The sequence below is a fragment of the Ursus maritimus genome, unplaced genomic scaffold (assembly GCF_017311325.1).
Source record: "Ursus maritimus isolate PB19 unplaced genomic scaffold, ASM1731132v1 scaffold_14, whole genome shotgun sequence".
Classification (NCBI taxonomy): domain Eukaryota; kingdom Metazoa; phylum Chordata; class Mammalia; order Carnivora; family Ursidae; genus Ursus; species Ursus maritimus.
The window spans coordinates 637525-660348 of record NW_024423786.1 but is presented as its reverse complement, the minus strand read 5'-3'; the positions used below and the strand labels follow the sequence as shown (position 1 = coordinate 660348).

The following is a 22824-nucleotide window of genomic DNA, read 5'->3' as shown; positions in this document are numbered from 1 at the left end:
GTGCCCCGCCCCCCCTTACAGAGCACTCCATGCTTTCCTCTCCCCTGCAGTTCTGGCTGATGATGTCCTACTTGTCGCAGATGACGGAGGAGCAGACCCTGGTCATGTATAGTGGACACCCACTGGGCCTCTTCCCAAGCAGCCCCCAGGCCCCCAGGCTGGTCATCACTAATGGGATGGTGGGTCCTGGGGCAGCCGGGCATTGTCCTGCCTTGGGGCAGCAGGAGAGCCAGGTGCTCCCAACACCTGCCTCCCCATCGTTTCCTCTGTGATGCCCCCAGCCCTTGGCTCCCATCCCTCTTTTCCAGGTCATTCCCAACTACTCCTCCAGGACAGAGTATGAGAAGCTCTTTGCCATGGGAGTTACAATGTAAGTCCTATCTCACTATTTCAGTTTATATTATGGTGTTACCACCTCAACCATACTTTATTATAAAACTATGTAGCAATGTTAAAAACAATTTGAAAATACTTACAATGGCAGCACCAAAGCCGAATCTCATGTTGACATATTCCCTAGGAGTTTTTGTGGATATGCATACTACAGTTTTATACACTTGTGAGCAAGTGAACAATTGGGATCCTGCTTTTTCCCAGCATTTTGTTATGCTATGAACAATTTCAAATGGACAGAACATTGGAAGAATTAACAGTGAACAGCGAGATTCTGTGTTTAACACACTACCAAACTCTGTATACCGTGTCTATCTATCTGTCCTTCTATCCATCCATCTGACCAAGTTGGGTTTTGATGCATTTCAAAGTAAGCTGTAGATACCATGGCCTGGAATTCAATATTTGTTTACAGGTTTTTTTTTTCCTTTTGAAGTGAAATTTACATGAAATGCACATATCCTAGTGCACCAGTTGATAAGTTTAACAAATGTGTGCACCTTGCAACCCAAACCCCAAGATTCAGAGCACAACCATTTCATCTGTCATAGAATTAATGCATGCTCTGAATTGCAAGCTTTTTCCTCAAACATTATAAAAAGAGCTACAGTGGAAGGGAAATCCCTCTCCCACCCTATACTCTCCATTTCAGGGGTAAAGTCTTTGTCTTTCCAGACATTTCTTAACGCACGTGGTTACAGATTTACGTAGACCATTACAGGCCCTCTGCACTAGCCTTTCCACCTTTGACAATATCATTCTGTTTCAGGAAACATGAGTCTAATTGGCCCTTATTTTACCTGCAGTGTTCAATTGTAGCATGATTTATTTGGCCCCTTGCCACCTGATCTGGGTTGTTTCCAGTTCTTTGGACTTAAAAAGAATGCTACAGTGACTGTCCTGATCTGTATATTTTTGTGGGTCTCTGGGAGCGTGGCTCTAGACTAATTCCCACTTAAAGTCGTTACTGGGACCAACAAAGTGGGTCCACTCCTCGGTGAGCTATAGACAGAGACCACACCAGGTGGCATTGCCTCCCAGGGCCACTTTCTTCGCTCAAATAAGGATATCATAGGGAATACCGTCCAAAGCCATTCTCCCAGCAGGGGCAAGCAGGCCCCTTTTATTAGGGCTTGGGATGAATATTCAGAGAAGGATTTTAATATTATAATGAGGCTGAAGTAACTGTCAGGCGGTTTCTGATTCATCTGCAGGGGGGTGGTTCTCAAATGCCTTCTCCCATTCCAGCAGTTCCTTCCTTAGTTTCTAAAAGAGGAAATGGACAGGCAGGAGCCTCTAGGTGTTTCCTGAGTTCAGGGGGTCAAGGGGTCTCACCAGTGACCAAGTGTGATCAGGTCTGTCGTATTGGGAGCCAATTAACCAGGCCTCAGGCTAATACTTTATAATATAATCATCATAATAGTCACTCCCATGTGTTCTAAGATTCATAGATACCTTCACATTTGGTCCTTTACACAAGCCTCAGCACTAGGTGCCCTTCTTAACCCATTTTGTGGAGGAAGAAACCGAGGCTCAGAATCCCTATTATTTTTCTGTTTGGTTGTAAGTAGTTACTGTTACTCTTATTTACTACGAGGCCCGAGAACCTCCTGCATACGGAAGCAGCCGCGGGGTCAGAGGGGCAGGATCGGCGTCCTGGACCCGCCGCCTCCTAGGTGTGACGTTGGGCAAGTGGGTGTGCTTCTGTTTTGTAGGTTCGGGATGGAAGTTCAAGGAGAGTGGAACTGCAGAGTCAGACCTGGTCTACCACACCTGAGGCTTGACCCAGGTGCTGTGGGCGCTTGACCAAACAGATGCAAATTGCCCACAGAAGTGGGAAGAGCGTTACATGTAAAGGGGGTCTGAGAACCTAGATAAAGCAAAGCCTTTTCACGGTCAGGCTGACAAAAACAGAGCTACAGATAACAGGAAGTACTAGGGAGTATGTGGGAAAACGCAGTCACAGGTTGTGGGTGGGTCTAGGTCAGAACACCAAGGCTGGGGGTGGCTGGGAGGACTCTATCTTAGCAGCTGGGGTCAAAGTGCGAAGTGCAGTTAACTTGATCCCACAATTTTACCTCCAAGGGTTATTTTGGGAGCAACATGCAGTAGATAACTTGAGCACAAAGGACGAATCAGAAGGATGTAAAATCTGTTCCCAGCTCTGCCGCGTATCACTGTATAACCTTGGAACTTGGATCCTATCTATAAAGAAGGAATTTAAGAGCTCCTGCCTCAAGGAGTCGAGACGATAGAAGGGACACCCTTTCCCACGTGGCACAAAGGGAGCCCCTGGGCACTCTGCTCGAGTGGATGTGGGCCCACGAGGGAGCACACCCTGTGGCGGAGGTTAGGGGGACCGTGCAGACTTGCGGGCGGTTATGATGGTTTCACCCATCTCCTGGATGGATATTTATTATCTTAGCACTATTTTTAATGTTTTTTAATAGACAACCTTCCAAGGCAAGGATAATTCCTCCCCCTTTTTTGGAAGAAGATGCAGAGGTTCCACATGGTCCGGTGCCTTATCCAAATTATGGGATAGACTTGGCCTCAGACAGATCTGCAAGAATCAGGATCCACCATTGATCCAGGAGAGAGGAGGGGCTGGGGAGAGTTGCTGCGGGACAGGAACCCAATAGAAAAGAGATAGGGAGTTGAAACTGAAGAAGGAGAAAAGCAAGTGTCAGTAAGCCGTGGAAGATCTCCTTACCTCAGTGGTGCTCAGAGAAGAGGAGGGTTAAGGCAACAGAAAAATGCTGTCCTTCCCCCATTGCATTGCCAGAAAATTCCAGTGTTTGATAATTATCAAGTAATGGACACAGGCGTGCTCATGCATCGCAGGTGACAGTCCCTTTGGCAGGTGAGAGTATTCATATTTGAAATGTTTGCACCTGATGACCCAGCACTGCTCCTTCCCGGCTTCTTCCCTAGGCCCAGGTAGAGGGGTAGGAGGCAGGTCACTGCCATTGCGGTGGTCATTGTTTGCATAGTGAGACCGGACGGAGCGGGGGAACATTCTGTGGCTTCCGGTATTGCATACTGTGGAGCCACAAATAGGAATGAGCAGGATCCGTGTGTGCCGTTGTGGAAAGGACCCCACCACTGCTGTGCCCTGCTGCGGAAACAGTAGGGACACCTCCACAATGAGGCCGTTTGTGTAAATAACACTGATACTGATGAAACAGTGGCCGCACGTGCAGCAGTGCTCTGAATGCCCGTCATGGCCGTCTGCCTCACCGAGGCAGGGCACACACACCTGACGTGAGCAGCTTGGTGAGTTCAGATACACGCGTGTGCTGTGCCAGCCCCTCTCTGAAGACACCACCCCTGCCTCCTGCAGCTCCATGCCCGCCCTCCCTCAGGTGGACTCCCCACTGGAAGGTCACTGAAGGTTATTGAATGGAATCCCACAGAACGTACTCTTTCACGTCTGGCTTTTTCATGGAGCCACTTGATACGCAGGAGGACTTCGGTCGTTTTCTTTGCAATGTAGCATTTCATTGTGTCCATAGCTGCAGTTGCTTCTCTGTCCTCCATGATGGGCAAACCAGCTGTTTCACGGTGTGGCCGCTGCAAATACGTTGCTGTGAACAGTGGTGTGCATGTCTTTAAGTGGGCGCGAGCCTGGACAGTGGAAGTGCTGGGTCATGCTCGGCTTCCGTCGACATGGCCCAACAGTCCCCAAAGTGATTTTAACCATCACAGTACAGCTTTTAATAAAACAAGATCCATTTATAAAAGGTCCAGAAGGCCAGAGGGGACCAGAATTGGGGGACTGTAGCTTTATCTCTGTTTACTTTTTTTAAAGGAAAATGTATTAATGCATTTTGGGGTAATTAAAAAGGAATTTTAAACCATGTAATGTGGAAGCTGTGCCTGGCTCTGGGCTCACCGTGGGCTTGCCTTCTCTGCGGTCAGGTATGGCCAGATGACAGCAGGCAGCTACTGCTACATCGGTCCCCAGGGAATCGTCCATGGCACAGTGGTGAGAAACAGGGCCAGACGTGGCTGCAGGGGGTGGGAGGCTGATGTGCCGCAGGGGATGTTAAGTGCCTTCTCTTCTCCGGGCAGCTCACCGTGTTGAATGCCGGCCGACGGTACCTGGGCGTCAAGGACCTCGCTGGGAAGGTCTTTGTCACCTCTGGGCTGGGCGGAATGAGTGGCGCTCAGGCCAAAGCTGCAGTCATCGTGGGGTGCATCGGTGTGATAGCCGAGGTGAGCCCAACAGGAGCTCGGTTCCTGCCCACATGCTTCCTCCCTCACTATAGAGCCACTCACAGCCGTCTCTTCTCTCGCCACAGCCACCCCGAAGCCTCCCAGTGTGAGTTCCCATGGCAGCATATGCCTGCTGCCTTCAAAGTGCCCATCACCTTTCACAGTCACGCTGGCTGATGCTATCCTATGAAACTGACCTTCTGTGGGCACTGCTTCCCTTATTCCATCGAATCCCTGGAATACGGTGGTGGATGATAAATGTGGACACATGAACTTAGACGCCCCCAGCTCAGACAACTCACAGTCGGGTGGGGGAAGCAGACATCAGTAGAGGTGGGTGCAGGCAGGTTTTGCTCAGTGGCTCTCATGGCTTTCTTTGGGAATGCCAAGGAGGGGAAGGGAGGCAGGGAGAGGAGGTGAGGAGCTTTAAGACAAATCTCGGTTGGGGTGGGGGCTACCTTCTTGTGGGAGATGTATTTCCTGCTTTCAGGGGGACAGAGGAGAGCCCAAGTGTCCTCGCACAGGTGTCTCTTAGGCAACTTGTATTTAAAATAATCAATATGCCAGAGTGGCACATTTTGGGGGGCCCGCCCTTGACCCCTACAGAGAAAATAAGTTATAGCAACGAATGATAACTTTCACAGAGCTCATCCCCCGGAATCTGCAGGAAAACAGCCTATGTTTTTAAAAAGTCTTGACTTCCCCTTGCCTCATCCTCAACCCTTATCCTCATCTACATTCCTCCGTATCTTCAAAAAGTGTTTGCCACAGAGCGAACACTCAGTAAATATTTGCAATAAAACTCCCAAATGGAAAATAAGCAACCCTAAAAGAGAGGGAGAGAGAGAGTAGCCTTGGTGACACACACCTTTGTGACTTACACTTAGTTGATACTAAGCCTGTGTCATACCGTACTTGTCAGGAGCCCACTTGGCTTCAGGTAGCAGAAAATTGAGCGGCAGCATCTTCCAGAAATAGGGTTTTATTTTTCCCACATGGCCAGCAGCGCTGGCATTGGTCCAGCTGCTCAGTGATGTCAAGGCCAACATCTCTAGATTGTCTTGGGTTTCCCTTGTGGATACAAAATGGCTGCCCCAGCTCCAGCCATCCCATCTCCATTTAAGGCAGGAAGGATGGAGAAAGGAAGTGCCACCTATGACTGACTCTATTTTAGCAGGAAAATAATACTTAAGAAACCCCTTCTTTTATCTCATGGTCAGTATTAGATCAAATGGAAGTTCTTACCTAAAAGGGAGTCTGGAGACAGTGGACAGGGTAGTCGTGGTTTGCTTGGACAGGGGCTGAGCACAGCGTCCCCCTGAAAATCCGGGTCCTGTTGATAAGGAAAGCAGGAGGGGGAATACAAATTGGAAAGCAGCTCACGGCATCTGCCCTGACACTGTGTTATAAAAGTGGGTGACCTACATGGGGGATGGCATCTTTCTAATGGAGGCTGACGTGCCCAGTAACTGGGAGACCCTGTGTCTCATGGTCTCAGGTAGATAAAGCCGCCCTCATGAAACGCCACGAGCAAGGATGGCTGATGGAAGTGACCGACAGCTTGGACCACTGCATTGCAAGACTCAGGTACAGTGCCTGACACGTGAGCGTGGAAAAGTGGGGAGACCCCGAGAAGGGGCCTGGAGCCTGGGCTGCTTTGCATGGGCCTGTTAAATGCCTGACACTTGGCCACAGGTGGTGCCTCACCAAGAGACCCCACAGAGGTCATACAGTACCAACATCACAGGACCCACCATGGGGTTTGAATCACGACCCCGAGATCAAGAGTTGCATGCTCTACTGAGCGAGCCAGCCAGGCACCCCTTCTAATGCCATGGAATTTCTCTCAGGATACGCAGAGTTCCCATACCTGGTGGTCAGACACTTGCTGTTAAATGACTGTCTCGATACCCAGCCACTGTTTTCCGAAGTCTGTGCCTTGTATTTCTCACTGTTGTGGCCTTAGTGCCTAGCCCAGAGCCTGGCACATAGTAGGTGCTCATCTAATCTGTTGGGGGGAAATGAGCCTTTGAAAGAACTGTTCCTCAGCATGATTCCAGGTTAGGCGTAAACTGATCTTCCTCCCCACTCATGCTCTGGTTCTCAGGGTGGGGGGCAGGGGGTTGGCAACATTTCCCTCTGGTTTGATGTCTTCTAAGGTATTTTAGTGGGAATGGGGGGAGGACTGCCCTGGGGGCTGCTGATCGATGCCATTTTGTTTGTTTGCTTGTTTTAGAGAGAGAGAAAGAACACTGGGGGCCGGGGAGGGGTACAGGGAGAGAGAATCCCAAACAGACGCCCTGCTGAGCACGGAGCCCAACCTGGGGCTTGATCCCAGGACCCAGAGATCATGACCTGAGCTGAAGGCAGATGCTCAATCGACTGAGCCACCCAGGCGCCCCTCATCTTTTTTTTTTTTTTTAAAGATTTATTTATTTTAGAGAGAGCATGAGCACATGCAAGCGGGGGAGAGGCAGAGGGAAGCAATCTCAAGCAGACTCCCCACTGAGCACAGAGCCAGAGGCAGGGCCCTTATGTGGGGCTGGATCTCACTTTCCTGAGATCATGGTCTGTGCCGAAATCAAGCATCAGATGCTTAACTGACTGCCACCCGGGTGCCTCTGGAATCCTCTTTAGTGATGTCTGCAATTCTAGGATCACCTTGAATGAGTTCTAGAATGATCCAAATCAGAGCACTAAGAGCGACAGCTGTGCTTCTGTGAATCCCCTCAAGAAGGCTTGTCACCGCCGTCATCTCGGTTCTCTCGTCTGGGCCATTCAAGCCTGCTGTTACAGTTCAGGGTCCTCAGAAGACACGCCTCAGAGGTCCCTGCAACTAGGGCCCAACGCTGGCACACAGTGCTTTCCGTGACCTCCAGGGCCGTCTGCATTCTCGCCAGCTTGGTGTTGGTGGGGGTGGGCAGCTGCGGGCAGGTGTGATGGACCATCCGCTCTGCTCTTGTGCCCTTCTAGGGAAGCAAGGAAAAGGAAGGAGGTGCTCAGCCTTGGTTACCATGGCAATGTGGTGGATCTTTGGTAAGCGGGGGATGGGAGTCACAGCCTTGGGGACCCTGGGTGAACCTGCCCCTCCAGACAAGGTGCTGATGGTGGCCGTGTGCTCCCCGGACACAAAGCTTCCAACGTACTCAGCTTAAGGCTCTGCTCCCAGCTTTCAAGGCCCACACCCTGGCCCAAGCCCACAGCAGCCTTCCTGCAGATGCTCTTTGAGAGAGGAGGGCAGTTTCTCTCCCAGATGGGCCATGAACCAAAGCCCCAAAGAGTGCCTACCCCGCCTCAGGCAGGTGCTTCCCCTCGCTGATCACCCCATGTCTTCCCCAGGGAGCGCCTGGTCCATGAATTGGACACAACGGGGGAGCTCTTGGTGGATCTGGGGTCCGACCAGACGTCCTGCCACAACCCATTCAATGGCGGTTACTACCCTGTGCAGCTGGGCTTCGCAGAGGCCCAGAGCCTCATGGCCTCTGACCCTGCTGCATTCAAGAGCCTGGTCCAGGAAAGGTGATGAGGTCCCAGGGCTACTCAGGTGTGGAAGGGGTGGGGGTGCACACAGCTGGCAGGAGCTTTTGGACTGGATGGCTCTGGCCTCTGCCTGGTTCTCCAGGGGCCAACTGTGTGGCCTTAGACAAGACCTTTAACCTCTCTGAACCTGTCTCCTCCTCTGTCAGATGGGGTGGAAACAGCAGAGCTGGCTGAGCCCCATGGGGTGGGGTTGAGGAATGACAGGGGTGAGGTACAGAGGGCCTGCTCTCAGAACCTCACAGGTGGGCAGGGCTGACCACGAATTGCTGGCCTCTTGCAGCCTGAGGAGGCAAGTCTCAGCCATCAACAGACTGGCCAAGGAGAACTTCTTCTTTTGGGACTATGGCAATGCCTTCCTCTTAGAGGCCCAAAGAGCAGGTGAGACACAACAAAGGTAAGGTGAGGGGGCCAGGCTGGGAGGGGCCAAGACCCTGGCACTGGGCACTCTCCCTTCTCGCCAGCCAGGAGTGGGCCTGGCAGGTGCCCGGGGTAAGGGGGGGAAGAGCATGTGGCTTTCACTGTGCCCCTGCTCAGGCCTTCTTGAAGCTGGGCCTGCCAGGTCCCTGGTCTCTCTGGGCCTCAGTTTTTCCATTTGCCTTCAGATCGTGAAGTGCCACAAAGAGAGTTGGTAGGATGCTTGTATGTAAGCTCCAGTGGGAAAAAAATGCAGCTTAACTTTTCCGTGAAGGAAACTTTTTTTTTAAATTTAAATTCAATTAGTTAACATACAGTGTATTATTAGTTTCAGAGGTAGAGGTCAGTGATTCATCAGTCTTATATAACACCCAGGGCTCATTCCATCACATGCCCTCATTAATGTCTGCAGGTAGCTTTTCTAGGACAGGTGGCTCGTGCTGGAAGGTAAAGTTCAGAAGGTACAAAACTACCCAGTGGAAGGTCCCAGCCCTGTCCCTGGCACCAGCTCCCCTCCTGGAGTTCCAAGGTTCTGCTGGGCCTGTCAGGGCACAGGTGGACCTGGCATATGGGGCGACGTGGATATGCCCCACCCGGCCCCACACCAAGGGCAGCGCTTGCTGCCTCCCAGCCCCAGTGAGGCTTCCCTATCAAAGCAGAGCACTTGCACGGTCTTTCCCTGGCCTCTTTGTTTCAATTCCCTTCTGGAGAGCAGCCTGAGTCCTCGCCTTGGGGCTGATAGACCGGCCCTCAGACCCTCCCGCTGAATCTGTACCGGTGCTCTGCCCATAGGAGCTGATGTGGAGAAGAAAGGGGCCAACAGGACGGAATTCCGCTACCCCTCGTATGTCCAGCACATTATGGGGTAAGTGATGGGGTCACTTCCAGCCTCTGGGTCCTAGACACTCAGGTGGGAAAGTTCTCAGGTAGGGAGAAACAAGAGATAACCCAAGGGAGATTGGGCTGAGGGGGGAGGCCTCAAGGTCAAACCGAGCAACACAGGGACAGGGGATGGGAGGCTTCAGGATGCTTCTGGAAGGTTTGCCAGGCCATTTGTGCACAAGATGGGACCAGAGAGGGAGGGAGGGGAGAAAGGCCATCGATGGTTTCCTTCTTAGGTTCACTGTGGGTGAGGAGGGAGAGGCTCAGGGGGCCACAGTGCCAGCCTACCTACAGCAGGGGGCTGCTGGGCGCTGTCCAGAGAGGACGGTGGGCCCAGGGGACTGGGGACCACCTAGGAAGGTCAGTCCGCCTAAGGCAAGCCTGGCCAAGCCCCCACATTCACTGTTTCTCCCGACTACCTCGCTTTAGGCTCACTGATTTTGAGGTTGTCTTTGTCACAACACTGAAAATGAATTTCTGCCTGTGTCCCAGCTCCCTGCTCCTGCGGCCAGAGATGGTGCAGATCCAAGAGGAGGGCCAGAGAACCAGAGGGAGGGGAAACACTGAGGGGAGAGGGGGCTGAGGGGGAGGGGGCAACCCTGAGAGGAGAGGGGAGAGGGGAGCAGAAGGGGAGGGGATAATGGTGTAGGAAAGACGTTAGGGTTGAAAGCCAATGGCCAAGAAAGAATTCTTGAGATGTCTTTGGTGCAAAAAGGTGGTTTTACTAAAGCACAGGGACAGGACCCGGGGGCAGAAAGAGCTGCACCGGGGTCGGGAGGAGTGGCCCATCGTATACTTTCAAGCTGGGAGGGGGTTAGGGACAGCACAAGTCTCTAAGGAATTTTGGAAGCAAGGTTTCCAGGACCTGGAGGGGGCGAGCTGTTGTTGGGAACATGTCATTTATTACTGTCTAATAAAACCGTAGTCGTGAGACCCTTCAGATGTATATCAGTGGGCCAGATGCTTGGTGATTGCCAACAGGTGTCTTGGGGGGTAGAGATAAAGGAAGTTTCTAAAGGAATTTTTATATGTTGAAGTAGACTTACGGAATCCTTGGGGGAGGAGGGGTTGGGCTAAGATTGCCTTTTGCCCTTAGCCAAGTGTGAACATGGAGGCGGTTGAGTCCCTAGAGGAATGTCACTCTGCCTGTTTCAAGGACTTGTCAATGGGCTGTAGGGAGTAAGGAAATTTAATGATTTTTCTAATACCTTTGTTTCCCACATCAGTAATACTGAGGGAAAGGGGGGTTGATGGGGAGGGGGAACAAGGGTCTGAGAGGGAGGTGGGAACACTGAGGGAAGGGGGACTGAGGGAGACGGGGGAGGAAGGGGGCTGAAAGTGAGGGAGGGGGAAGTGGGAGGGAGGCGGCTGAGGGGGGAGAGGGGAATTGGGGGAAAGGAGGGGGCTGAGGGGGAGGAGGAACTGGGGGGAGGGAGGGGGCTGAGGGGGAGAGGGGAGGAGGGAGAGGGGGGAACTGGAGGAAGGAGGGGGCTGAGGGGGAGAGGGGAGGAGGGAGGGAGGGAGCAAGAGGGAGGGGGCAACTGGGGGCCTCCAAACATGCTGTCCAGCTGGTGGCTTAGGGGCTACCAGCAACAATTCTGGATACTGAAGCCCCGACTTCACCACGTGTGCCCACATGCCATGCCCCCAAAACACACCCCAACCAGCAGCCTTCAGGCCCCTCTCAGTTCCGCAGCATATGCAGGCCTTCCCTCCTTGGCTCGTGGTGGCCCCACCCCATCAGTGGGTGCAGCCGGGCTGGGAAGCCCCGAGGCCAGGAGGCCTTTTGTCTTTGCAGGGACATATTCTCCCTGGGATTTGGGCCTTTCCGCTGGGTGTGCACGTCAGGGGACCCCCAGGACCTGGCGGTCACGGATGAGCTGGCCACATCTGTGCTGGAGGAGGCTGTTGCTGATGGAGGTGAGGCTGTAGGTTGGGAGATGCCCACAGGCAGGTGGCCCCGCAAAGGCTCGACAAGCAGCCCACCCCCTTGACGCGGCTGCCCTCTCTGCTCCTCCCCTGTGGCCTCCGGCTTGTGCCTGTGACAGCTTTGGATTCTTCGCAGCTGTCTGCTGTGCCCGCTCTGCTTTCCCTGCGGCAGAGCTCCTGCGGTGTGTGGTTTCTCTGGTAGATAGGGTGGCTCTGCCTCCCTACAGGGGTAGTGGTCATCGTCCCGGCGGACGACCTGCCCCCGCCCCCTGTTTAACCTCAGTCCCTTCCTGTGTAGTGGATTGGACGTGTTGCTTATCACATGGAGAAGAGGAGGCAAGTATTTTATGAAACTTCCTCAGCTGTCCTAGCTCCTACGCCTACTTCTCTGCAGCTTTTCTGCAGGTCCCAGGCCCCTTCTCTCCAGTTCTCTGTGTGGGTCCTTCAGCCTTGGCTGCGTGTTTTCAGTCTCCAGGGGCCATCGCACCCTGCTGCCCACATCCGGGCTCGGTGGGCTGGGGTGGGTCCAGGTTACGCGGATGCAGGGCTGGAAATACCAGGGGACATCGGTGTGGGGGGGCTCCTGCGCGGGAGGAGCCAGCGGGGTTGGGGGGCAGGGAGACCTCCTGGGAAGGAGCGGGAAGCGGGGGTCTTCTCTTAGAAATCTGGCCAGACGCCTCCTGGTGCTAGAGAAGGCAGGCTGGCGGGTGTCATCAAAACGTCCCTCGGGAAGGCTGTTACGCCTGCTGGTGGCCACGGTATAAATACTCTCGGGGTGGCTGATTTCCAGCGGGGCTCCACGTGGAGCCACAGCAGAGCTTCCCCCAGGCAGGTAGTCTCAAGAGCAGAGAACCTAGTGAAAGGTATACTAAGTGATGAATTGTGAGCACTGCCTTCATTTTTAATAAAATTTTTTTTAAAAGTGTGAGTTTATTTCGTTGAAATTTTAATGATGTCTGTGTCAACTATTGTGTCACATGATTCCTGAAGATTGAAGTCTGCTCTCATGAGCTGGTACGAGCAGCTTCCGAGCAGCAGAGCTACCACCCGACTGCACGCCCTCCATGTGCTGGCCTGTCTTACTGGGATAGGCCAAGCTTCTCTACCTCAGGGCCTTGGTACTTGCTGTTCCCTCAGATCTTTGTGTAGCTAGTTCCTTCTTAGCATTTAGGATGTAGCTTGACCATTACCTCCACAGACTGGCCTTTGGTCCCCCTGACCCACCACCCTAGTGACTACCAAACCACGCTGTTATTTCCTTCGTGGTGCATAGCAGTCTCTGTTCCTAGCGCCTGGCACAGCACCTGGCGTACAGCGAGGACTCGACAGATGTTTGTTGAGGGAATGAATGTGTCGGGCAGTGGGTTGCACACGTCTGTGCATTAATTCATGTGACTGTTAGCATTACCGGTTCCAGAAGTTAGATGGCCTGGTGTGGTGCTGGGGATGGGGGCTTCCCGACCCCGTGTCTGGACTCCATAAAGGTTGCCGGACAGGTGTCTGTGCTGAGCAGCTGCCGGAGGGAGGACCTGTGCCCGAGGCCAACAGGGCAGGGGCCCCCACGGCCTGTGACACCCCCCTTTCTCCCTGCAGTGAACCCGGCCGTGAAGTTGCAGTATGCGGACAACATCCGCTGGATCCGGGAGGCGGCCAAGCACCAGCTGGTGAGGGCTTGCCCTGGTGGGAAGCAGGGGTGGCCCCTGGACTGCTGCCCCAGAGGTGGGTGCTGCTTGCCACACCCAGGCTGGTAGGTGTGAGCCCCGAGACGGTGCCAACTACCTGTGAGACTGCTGAGGTGGCAGCCTCCTTGGCCTCACAGGGGGCAGCGGCAGCCGCCTCAGAGAAGCCCAGGGCCTTTCCAAAGGTGCCCTGGGCTCTGGGGTAGCCACCAGGGTCAGTTAGGTTATTGCTCACCCCATTACTCTGCAAATAGCTCTCTCAAGTCAGGCCTCCCAGCTTCTGAGCTGTGTGACCTGGGGCGAGTGGCTCGGCCTCTCTGAGGCTCCCGTCTCCTCCGCGCAGTGGAGACCCTGGTGACGGTCCGTACGCCCGAGCTGTGGTGGCGCGCGTGCTTGGAGCAGGCCCCTGGGACAGTCTGTGCACGAGGCACGGCCGGGGCCAGGGCTGAGCAGAGGGGTCTGCTGCTGCCTCGTGTCTGGAGTGTGCTCACGGCACGTGAGTGCGGATCAAGGTGATGCCGCGTGGGGACTGCTTTACACGGACGGGTCAGAGAGGTGGCTCTGAGGAGCAGGGTTGTGGGTTTGGCTGGGGGTGGGGGAGCGGCCGTGTGACAGTCAGGGGAGGCAGAGGACCAGCCAAAGCACAGGCCCTGAGGCGGCAGCGGGCTTGGTGTACTGATGACAAACGGAACACGGGCATTCGGCTCACATGCCTTTGGCCACAGACCTCAGTGGCCAGACACTGCCTGGTAGACACACGTCTGGACGAGTGTGTGGTGGCCTGGGGGTTCTAAGGCCAGAGGGGGACTCCCTTGAGCACTGCCCCTGCGTCCCGGGCTTCTGTGGCCCGACACCACCCACCCAAACTCCTCCTTGGCCAGTGGTTTGCATGCACGTTTCAGCCACAGCCCCTGTGCCAACAGTGGGCTCTGTGACCGCTCGGAATCTGAGACGACTACCCGACTGTTGGACTTGAGGATCTGGACCGTGGGGAGGACGGGGCAGGAGCAGAAATGTGCGGGGCCGTCCAGAGGTGGCTTGGAGAAGAGAAGGACCCAGCCTTGAGGGAAGGGCTCCCACTGAGCAGGAAGGTGCTGGCGGGAGTGTGGGAGGTCAGGGGCGTGGGGAGTGGCGCTCTGGACGCCGCTACCAGGGTGACGGAGAAGCAGGACTGTCTCTTCTGTGTTTGAGTTGAAGTTTTCTGGACGTTGTGTTCTCCATACTTATTTCATGTGGCTCTTTGCCTTAGGAAAGATGGTGATCGCAGAAGGCCATCCTTTTTTAACATTTTAATTGAGTTTCTTGTAAGGTGTACTTTTGACGGAGCTGGCAATCCTATGCCAGTTCCTCCTCGATTTTCTTTTTCTGGATCTAAGACATCAGAAAATCTCCGCAGTGCTGATTTCTACTACAGTCCTTCCCACAGGGCTTTGAGGCAGCCGGCGGGAGTAAAGTAAGGCTGTTCAATCGCAGCCATGTGCAAGGAAGAAGCGGCTCTCCTGACCGTGCAGGCCGGCGTGGCGGCCCGGCCTGAGCTCTGCTTTCAGGCTCACGGTCAGGGGTGCGGCTGGCTCCATCACCCTCTCCTGAACCTTCCTCCCCGTTCCAGGACGAGTAGCCAGGCAGCTGAGGGACACACCTACATCCTCTTTGGAGAATCCAGGGTTGCTTAGCCTCGGCACTACTGACATTTGGGGCCAAATCATTTTTTTTTTCAGTTGTGGCAACAGACACATTATCGTAAAATTTTCCGTTTTAACCATTTTTAAGGTACAACTCGTGACCTTAAGTACACTTATATCGTGTGCAACGGTCACCACCATCTGTGTCTCGACTTCTTCATCTTCCCCTGCTGAAACTCTGTCCCCATGAAACACAGCTCCCTATTCCCCTCCCCCAGCCCCCAGCAGCCACCACCCTACTTTCTGTCTCTGTGCACTTGAGCTCTAGGGACCTCATGTAAGTGGGATCATGCAGTATTTGTCCTTCTGGGACTGGCTTCTTTCACTCAGCACGATGTCCTCAACGTCCATCCACGCTGTAGCGTGTGTCAGAATTCCCTTCCTTTTCAAGGCTGAATAATATTTCATCGTCAGCATAGAATGTATCTATTTTGCTTATCTGTTCATCCGTCAGTGGACACCTGGGTGCTTCCACACTGTAGCTATTGTCAGTAATGCTGCTGTGAACATGGGGGTGCAAATATCTGCATGAGTGCCTGGGGGCTGGATAACTTCCTGTCATGGCGGGCGTCGCGGGGTGTTGAGCAGCACCCCTCCCATGCTGGCAGCACCCAAACATGTCTCCAGGCGTTGCCCCATGTCATCCTGGTTGAGAACCACTGTGCCAGACAGGAATTCCTTTTTACTTGCTGCAGTTTCCGTTTCCTGGGAGTGACCTGTCTTATCCTCCAGAGGGGCTGGTCCCTGTGTGTCCGTCCACAGGCGCTCGGCCGCGCCACCTACCGCCCAGGTGGTCGTGGGCAGGCGGCTCAGCCTCTGCGTCCTGGTGTTCTCATCTGTACAGTGGAACCTAGGATGAGAATAATAGCACCTTCCTCATTAACCCACCAGTGAGCGACGGTGTGCAGAGTACTGGGGGCTGTGCCAGGCATAATCCAGAATTGCATTAGGCGGTGTTAATGTTATTTTTATGGAAAGGGGTTAGGGTGTTGGAGACCCCTCCTGGGGTTAAGCCCTGAGGCGCTAGATCCCAGAGGGACGCCTGGGGGCCCAGACTGCATGCGGACACGCAGGGGGTTGGCATGGCGGCCTGGCGGGCTGGAGGTGAGGGCCCGCCTCAGGCCAGCAGACTAGAGCTATCACACACCTCGGGGTCCTCCACGACCTCCCTCGAGGGGACTACCTGGCTGCTGGCGGACCTGTCACCCAAGCCTCCCCCGTGTATCACTAGGTCACCGACGTGCCTCTTCGCTCCCTTTTCCCCGCAGGTGGTGGGGTCCCAGGCGAGGATCCTGTACTCAGACCAGAAAGGCCGTGTGGCCATCGCCGTGGCCTTCAACCGAGCCATCGCCCGTGGCAAGATCAAGGTGACGCGTCCTGTGCTGCAGGCAGGAGGCCTCCCCTAGTCTCCTTCCCATCAGGGACCGCACAGCCCCAAGGCCCCGAGCCCTGTGTTTGTGTCAGGTGGGGGGCAGATAACTGGGGAGCAGGAGTGACCCAGCCTTTGACGTGTTCCCTGCTGTGTGAGCTTGGGCGATCAGGTGCTCTCTCTGAGCCTCAGGTGCCATCTTCTGTGAGAAGAGAATAATGTTAACCTCAAAGCCTAGATATGAGGATTGAGTGATTCATCTTTCTTGAATTCTTTTTTTTTTAAATTATCTTTGTATAAACTGTGACAACTTCCCTGGTTTCCCCCCATTTTCCTCCCAGTCAGCTGTCCCACCACGGAGGACATGGAGCTCTGGGGACACTCATTTGGAGGGCCGTCTTGCTCCTGTTCCGTAGGCTCAAGCCGCAGAGTTCTTGCTGGCGTCCCTGTGTTTGGGAGTGCCGGTATTAATGATCAGACGTGAAGGGGAGATCAGGTTGGATGAACGTGACGCCTGTCCTGGTGGCGGCGAGGACAGTAGCCCCAGCCCCTCTCATGGAGCGCTGCCAGAGCACCTGCTCGGCGTGTCCGGAGGAGGGCTGGGCAGCTCCGCCAGGACGGCTCTCTCGGCACGCTCACGTCCGTGCTACAGTCGGCTGGCTGGTGGTCACGGAGAGCTGGGTGTCTGAATCATTCCTTCCACATGCTTGACAACACCTCCTCCATGCCAGCCTTGTTCTAAAGGACTGGGGACCATGTGGCAGAGAACAAAATAGACAGGGCCTGGGCCTCATCCACTCACTAGGGAAGGGAAACTGACCATACAGGATGAAGGCGTAAATTCAGAGGCAACTTCAGATGATGAAGAACATGGGAAGAAAGTGAATGGGGGTGTGGGGTAGAAGTGGCAAGGAGGGGGCGAAGGGCTGGGAATGAGTGGTGACTTTCGATGTGGTGGTCAGAACAGGCCTTCTGAGTTGCTGATGTAGAACCGAGACCTAAATATCTGGAAGGTGCTAGAATCCCTGGGGGTTGGCAGTTCAGAGCAAATGTGAAGAGCAGCTTGGCCTGTTCAAGGAAAGGAGAAGAGGGCCTCTTAATTCAGAGCAATGGGCAATTCCCCTTTCAGCAAGGCACCGCCTCATACGCAGGGAGCCCGTGAAATCCTATGACTGCTGGGAGGGCTGGGAAGAGCGACACTCATGGGGCCAGCCCTAGTTCCTTTGTGAGACACTCAAGAAGGGTCCCAGGCTGGTGCTGGGAAGAGTGGCAGCCGGGCGGCGCTGCCCTCCTGGGGCAGCCAAGAGGCAGGTGCAGCTGGCCCAGGCTAGCACTCACCTCATGCTTGTGGGCATGGAACGTTCCCCTTTGCCCCAGCTCCTTCACCTCTACCGTTCAGTTGTGCCAGTGAGAACTTGTTTTTTGTAATGGAACCGCCCTGTGCCTGGCACAGAGGAGCCCCGTTGACCTCTCCTTAACCACGGCCCCACTCAACCTTCCCCAGGGCTGCGCTGTATTCCATCCTGGGGACGCAGAGCTGCAGAGCTGCCTGACAGCACATCACAGACCCCAAGCGGCCTGAGATCTTTGGGGAACAGGAAGAGTTGCCAACACATGCATTTGAAAAATCAACCCCCCCTGTGCTCTCACCATGTGAAAAGTCTCTGTCCTCACAGAGAATGGCAGCACAGAAAGGATCTTAGTGATTTCCTTGTCCAGAAAACCAAGGCCCAGAGAGGAAGCATCCACCCAGCACCCCTGGGCTGTCTCCCCCTTTCCTTAGAGCTCAGACTCAAGGGAAAGCCCAGACTCCAGTATACTGTGTGTGGATTTAAATCCCAGGCTGCCCAGTTACCAGCTCTATGGCATTGGGCAAGTTTCTTCTCCTCACTGGACCTCAGTTTTCCTGTCTATAAAACAGGCATGGTAACAGGCATACCTACCTGGATAGAGTCATTGAGACTGCCCGGTGAGCCCACACAGGCATAGCACGTGGGTGGCCTGTGCGTATAGAAAGCACCCACATCTGTGGAATCTCTTAGTAGCTGCAGGAAGCCATCAGAAACATCCATGCTTCCTCTTGTTGAAGAAGGTCTATGTCCGGGGGAAGGATCTGGATGGCTTCTGGTGTGTGCCAGGCAGCTGTGGTAGACACTGTGGGCTGACATCTCACATCCTTCCCTGCTGCAGGCACCAGTGGTCCTGAGCCGAGACCACCATGATGTGAGTGGCACAGACAGCCCCTTTAGGGAGACCTCCAACATTTATGATGGCTCTGCCTTCTGTGCAGGTGAGGAAGACAAACATTTAAAAAAAAATTTTTAACGTTAGATTTGATTTTGTTTAAAAGTCAATTGATTCATTTCCATCAGTCATAATGATGGAAAAAATGTTCTGGCCTCTGAGAGACTTGGCATAGGGTGACCAGCCCAGCACACAGGGGTTTCTGGGACCTGGGATTTCTGGTTTTTAAATTGGGCTAGTGTCAGGCAAAATGGGACAGTTGGATGTCCTAGACTTGGGTGTGCACCTGACCCTGTCACTTCAGCAAGGCACTTAAAGTCTCTGAACCTCACTTTCCTCATCTGTAAAATGGAAATAACAATAGTACCTACTTCAGAGGCTTGTTGTAAAGAATGAGATGAATTCATACATGTGCAGCATTAGGTCAGTGTCTTGCGGCCAGCGTTCAATGAGGTTATCTGCTACAGCTGCCGTTACTGTTCTGCTTCGAAACCTGCTACAATTACAATCATCATATAGGCTGGCGGGTTCTAGGCCTGGAGTAGCTTGCTCATTCCCAGCACTTGGGGGCCCCTTCCATTACGGATGGGATCCCAAAGAAGGATCCCAAGGACACTCAGGAACCCCAACTGTATCACTTTTTTCAAGGAGTTGATATATTTCATGTAAGTTATCAAATTTATAGTATAGAGTTGTAGTCCTTTATCTTTTTAATGTCTGTGGAGTCAGTTGTGATGTCTTCTTTGTCATTCTTGATATCAGTCTTTTGTGTCTTCTTTCTTTCTTCTTGATCAGTCTGGCTAGAAATTTATCAGCTTTATTGATCTTCCCCAAAAAAGAAGCTTCTAGTTTCATTCATTTTTTTCTATTGCTTTTCTGCTTCCAAATTCATTGATTTCTGCTCTAATCTTTAGTATGTCCTTCCTTCTACTGGCTTTGGGTTTAACCTGCTCTTCTTTCTCTGACTTCATAAGGCAGAAACTGAGGTTACTGATTTGAAACCTTTTTTCCCCCTAATATAAGTATTTATGCTCTAAATTTCCTTCTAAACACTGCTTTAGTTACATCCTGCAAATTTTTATATATTTCTCTTTTCATTTATTTCAAAATATTTGTTAGTTTTCCTCTTGGATCCATTGGTTACTTGAAGTAGCTTTTTAATTAATTTATTATTATTTTTTTTTTTTTTAGAGAGAGAGAGAATGAGTGAGGAGGAGGGGCAGAGGGAGAGAGAGAGAGAGAGAAAGAGAGACAGAATCTTAAGCAGGTTCCATGCTTGTGTGGAGCTCAAAACAGGGCTCAATCTCAGGACCCTGAGATCATGACCAGAGCTGAAATTGAGAGTAGAATGCTGCTCTGACTGCGCCACCCTGGCACCCCTCGAAGTATCTTTTTAAGTTTCCACGTTTTAGGAGATTTTTTAGATATCTCTGTTACTGACTTCAGGTTTCATTCCATATAGTCTGAGAACGTACTCTGTATTTGTTCTTTTCTTCTAAATTTGTTAAGGGTTGTTTTGTGGCCAGAAGATGGTCTATCTTGGTGCACATGAGAAGAACATATGTTCTGCCGTTATTTGGTGGGTTCTACAGATGTTGGCTAGGTCGGGTTGGTTGATAATGCTGTTCTGGTCATCTGGATCCTTACTGATTTTCTGCCTAATTGTTAGGCAGAAAGAGAGAGAGTGGTGAGGTCTCCACCTGCGTTTGCGGATCTATTTCATGTTTCAGGTCTTATCCATCTTCGCTCCAAGTATTTTAAACCTATGCTGTTAGGCGCACACTCATTTCAGTTTCTGATGTCTTCTTGGAGAACTGACATCTTTATCATTATGCAATGTTCCTCTTTGTCCCTAATAATATTCCTTGCTCTGAAATTTTCTGACATGAATATAGTTTATATTCATATCTATGGCCACTGTAACAAGGTACAACAAACTTAATGACTTAAAACAACACAGATGTATTCTTTCACAGTTCTGAAGGTTGGAAGTCTGAAATCAGATTCAGTAAGCTAAAGCCAAGACATGGCTGGGCTGTGACATCTCAGGAGGCCAGAGAGGAGAATGTTTCCTGCCTTTATCAGGTTCTAGAGCTGCACTTCTTACATTTCACAGCCCAGTATAAGGAGGAGAGTGTTCTTAGGATTCTCCCTGACCTTCTCTGGCAGCACCCAGCCCTGTTTTTGGAGAGAGAGCCTGCTAGGACATGCACACCCCTTTATACCCCTTATACTCCGACAGGCAGTGTCCCAGAGGCCTCAAGGTTTCAGGCAAGCTCATGCTTGTCCTTTAGCAATTTGTTAGACGCACATGGAAGGTGACCAGCCTGGGTTCCATTTCTCTGTGCAAGCGCCTGCCTCTCCCCGATTGTCATTAGTTAGTTGCCCTGGGAGCTCAGTTCCCTGTTGGGGTCAAGGACAATCACTAATCTGTAGCTTGCCCTCCACCCTTATTTCGTTGTTGTTGTTGTTGTTGTTTTAAGGGTGGGAGTGATTCTCTTTGGCTCTCTGCATCCATGAGCTAAAATCAGTACCACCACCCCCTTTAATTCTATTGTTCTTTCTGCTTCTGGAGCACTTTATCTGGCATTCGGTGCTGGGGAGCGTAACTGTATGCAGAAGGATAACAGTGAGTACTCGAGCACTTGTCAGTACTCCAGCTTTGCTTGGCTCTGCAAACATAAATTGTTGCTGTTTCTAAAGTCTGTCCCTACTTCCCTGTCCTCAGGCCCCACGCAGTCCATCGTCGCCCTGTTCAGAGCCTGGCCTGATCCCCCAGGCCACCTCATTCAGGGAACGATGGGTGGTGGCCTCTGTTTCCACAGACATGGCTGTGCAGAACTTCGTGGGAGATGCCTTTCGAGGTGCCACCTGGGTCGCTCTTCACAATGGCGGGGGTGTCGGCTGGTAAGGTTTTTAGAGGACTGGGTGCTGTGGGTGTGGGCTGGTGTAGAGGTCTCAGGAATTCCCTCAAGGGCCCTGGGCCCTGCCTCCCCTGAGCTCCCTCGGCTAGGGGCTTTGCTGTAATGTGTTCCTCCTGTGAGCTGGGAATCACAGGACATGACCGAGCCACTCTACCTTTCAGGGTCTCACCTGTCACACAGGATACAAAGGCTGTAAGAACCGTACCTACCCTTATCGTGTCAGTTTTCCCTTTGCTATCACAGATGTTTTCTCAGGAATTCTCAGTGCTGTCCTGGCCTAGGCCTTCTCCACGGACGTGCCCTGGGCAGCTGGGCTGGGAGACAGGAGATGGATTCTGGGCTCTCCTGGGTCCCAAGCTCAAGGTCTGCCTTGCCAGGCCTGTTTCCAGTCTGTGCCATGAGGAGATTGGGATTTGTGGGAGGGTCTTATCCTGGTTGACAGTGGCAGTTCCATCATGAGGAGGTCTGCTATCATTCTGCACCCCTACTTCTAACATGCAGGGGCTTTCCCGCACCACCAGGCAGTTCTCCGACACCCCCTTGGTGTCCACAATTCAACTCAATATGACACTATCTGCTCAGAGACAGCACCAGATCACACAGGGTAAGGGCTCAGTCCCAGCAGGATGCCCCCACTTCAGATGCTGACCAATTGGCTACAAATCAGAGGTTCCCACGATAGCCTCCTGGGTTCCATTGATGTGCTCAAGCAGCTCACAGAACTCAGGAAACCAGTATACTCACTAGATTACCAATTTATTAGAAAGGCTATCAAAGGGTGCAAGTGAATAGCCAGAAGAATAGATACATAGGGAGAGGTCCCAAACAAAGGAGCTTCTGTCCTTGCAGAGTTTGGGATCTGGCACTGTGGCACGGGGAAGCGTTCTCATTCCCAACCTAGAACCTCTTGAAACCAGTCCTTTTAGGTATTAATAGAGGCTTCATTATTCAGGCACGATTGACTAAATCACTGACCCCGGATTCAACCTCCAGCCTCTCTCCCCTTATTGGAGGCCTTGGGGGTGGGACTGAAAGTTCCAATCCTATAATGATATGATTTGTTCTGCTGGAAACTGGCAAACCCCCCATCCAAAAGTCACCTCATTCACATAACAAAAGACACTTTAACCACTCTCGGTACTTACAAAATTCCAAGTTTTAGAAGCTCTGTGCCAGAAGTGGGACGAAGACCAAATATGTATCTCTTACTATAAATCACAATATCACATCCACAAAGAATAATGAATAATATTTATTGTACATGGGCGGTGTGGCAAGCATATGCAAAACTCTTTGAATCTACTCGCTCACCGAATCGTAGAAGAAAACACATTTTACAGATGAGGAAACTGAGGCACCAGGAGGTTAATGAGCTGCAGCTATCCCAGCTGTCCCCTCTTCCCTGACCTGGGGGGCTGGCAGGTCTGGGCTCTTCCTCCAAGTTGGACTCCTAGCTATCTGGGGCAGCAGGGGGCGCTGTGGCTTTGGAGCGGAAGGCTGCTCCCTGGCCAGCCATCTCTGAACTGACCTCTGAGCCCGTTCTGGCCAGA

At 52.6% G+C, this 22824-nt stretch overlaps 1 protein-coding gene across 1 annotated transcript in view; it reads left to right on the top strand.

The window, feature by feature from the left end:
• The window catches only part of UROC1 (urocanate hydratase 1), a 48080-nt gene that overhangs the window by 19869 nt on the left and 5387 nt on the right, over window positions 1–22824 (top strand). The window contains exons 5-18 of the mRNA XM_008697801.2: window positions 51–179; window positions 309–370; window positions 4315–4381; window positions 4468–4611; window positions 6110–6198; window positions 7585–7647; window positions 7951–8130; window positions 8432–8529; window positions 9358–9430; window positions 11246–11367; window positions 12970–13040; window positions 16006–16104; window positions 18297–18396; window positions 21176–21257. Of these exons, the coding sequence (XP_008696023.1) occupies window positions 51–179; window positions 309–370; window positions 4315–4381; window positions 4468–4611; window positions 6110–6198; window positions 7585–7647; window positions 7951–8130; window positions 8432–8529; window positions 9358–9430; window positions 11246–11367; window positions 12970–13040; window positions 16006–16104; window positions 18297–18396; window positions 21176–21257 (1379 nt within the window). The remainder of the gene's footprint in view (window positions 1–50; window positions 180–308; window positions 371–4314; window positions 4382–4467; window positions 4612–6109; window positions 6199–7584; window positions 7648–7950; window positions 8131–8431; window positions 8530–9357; window positions 9431–11245; window positions 11368–12969; window positions 13041–16005; window positions 16105–18296; window positions 18397–21175; window positions 21258–22824) is intronic.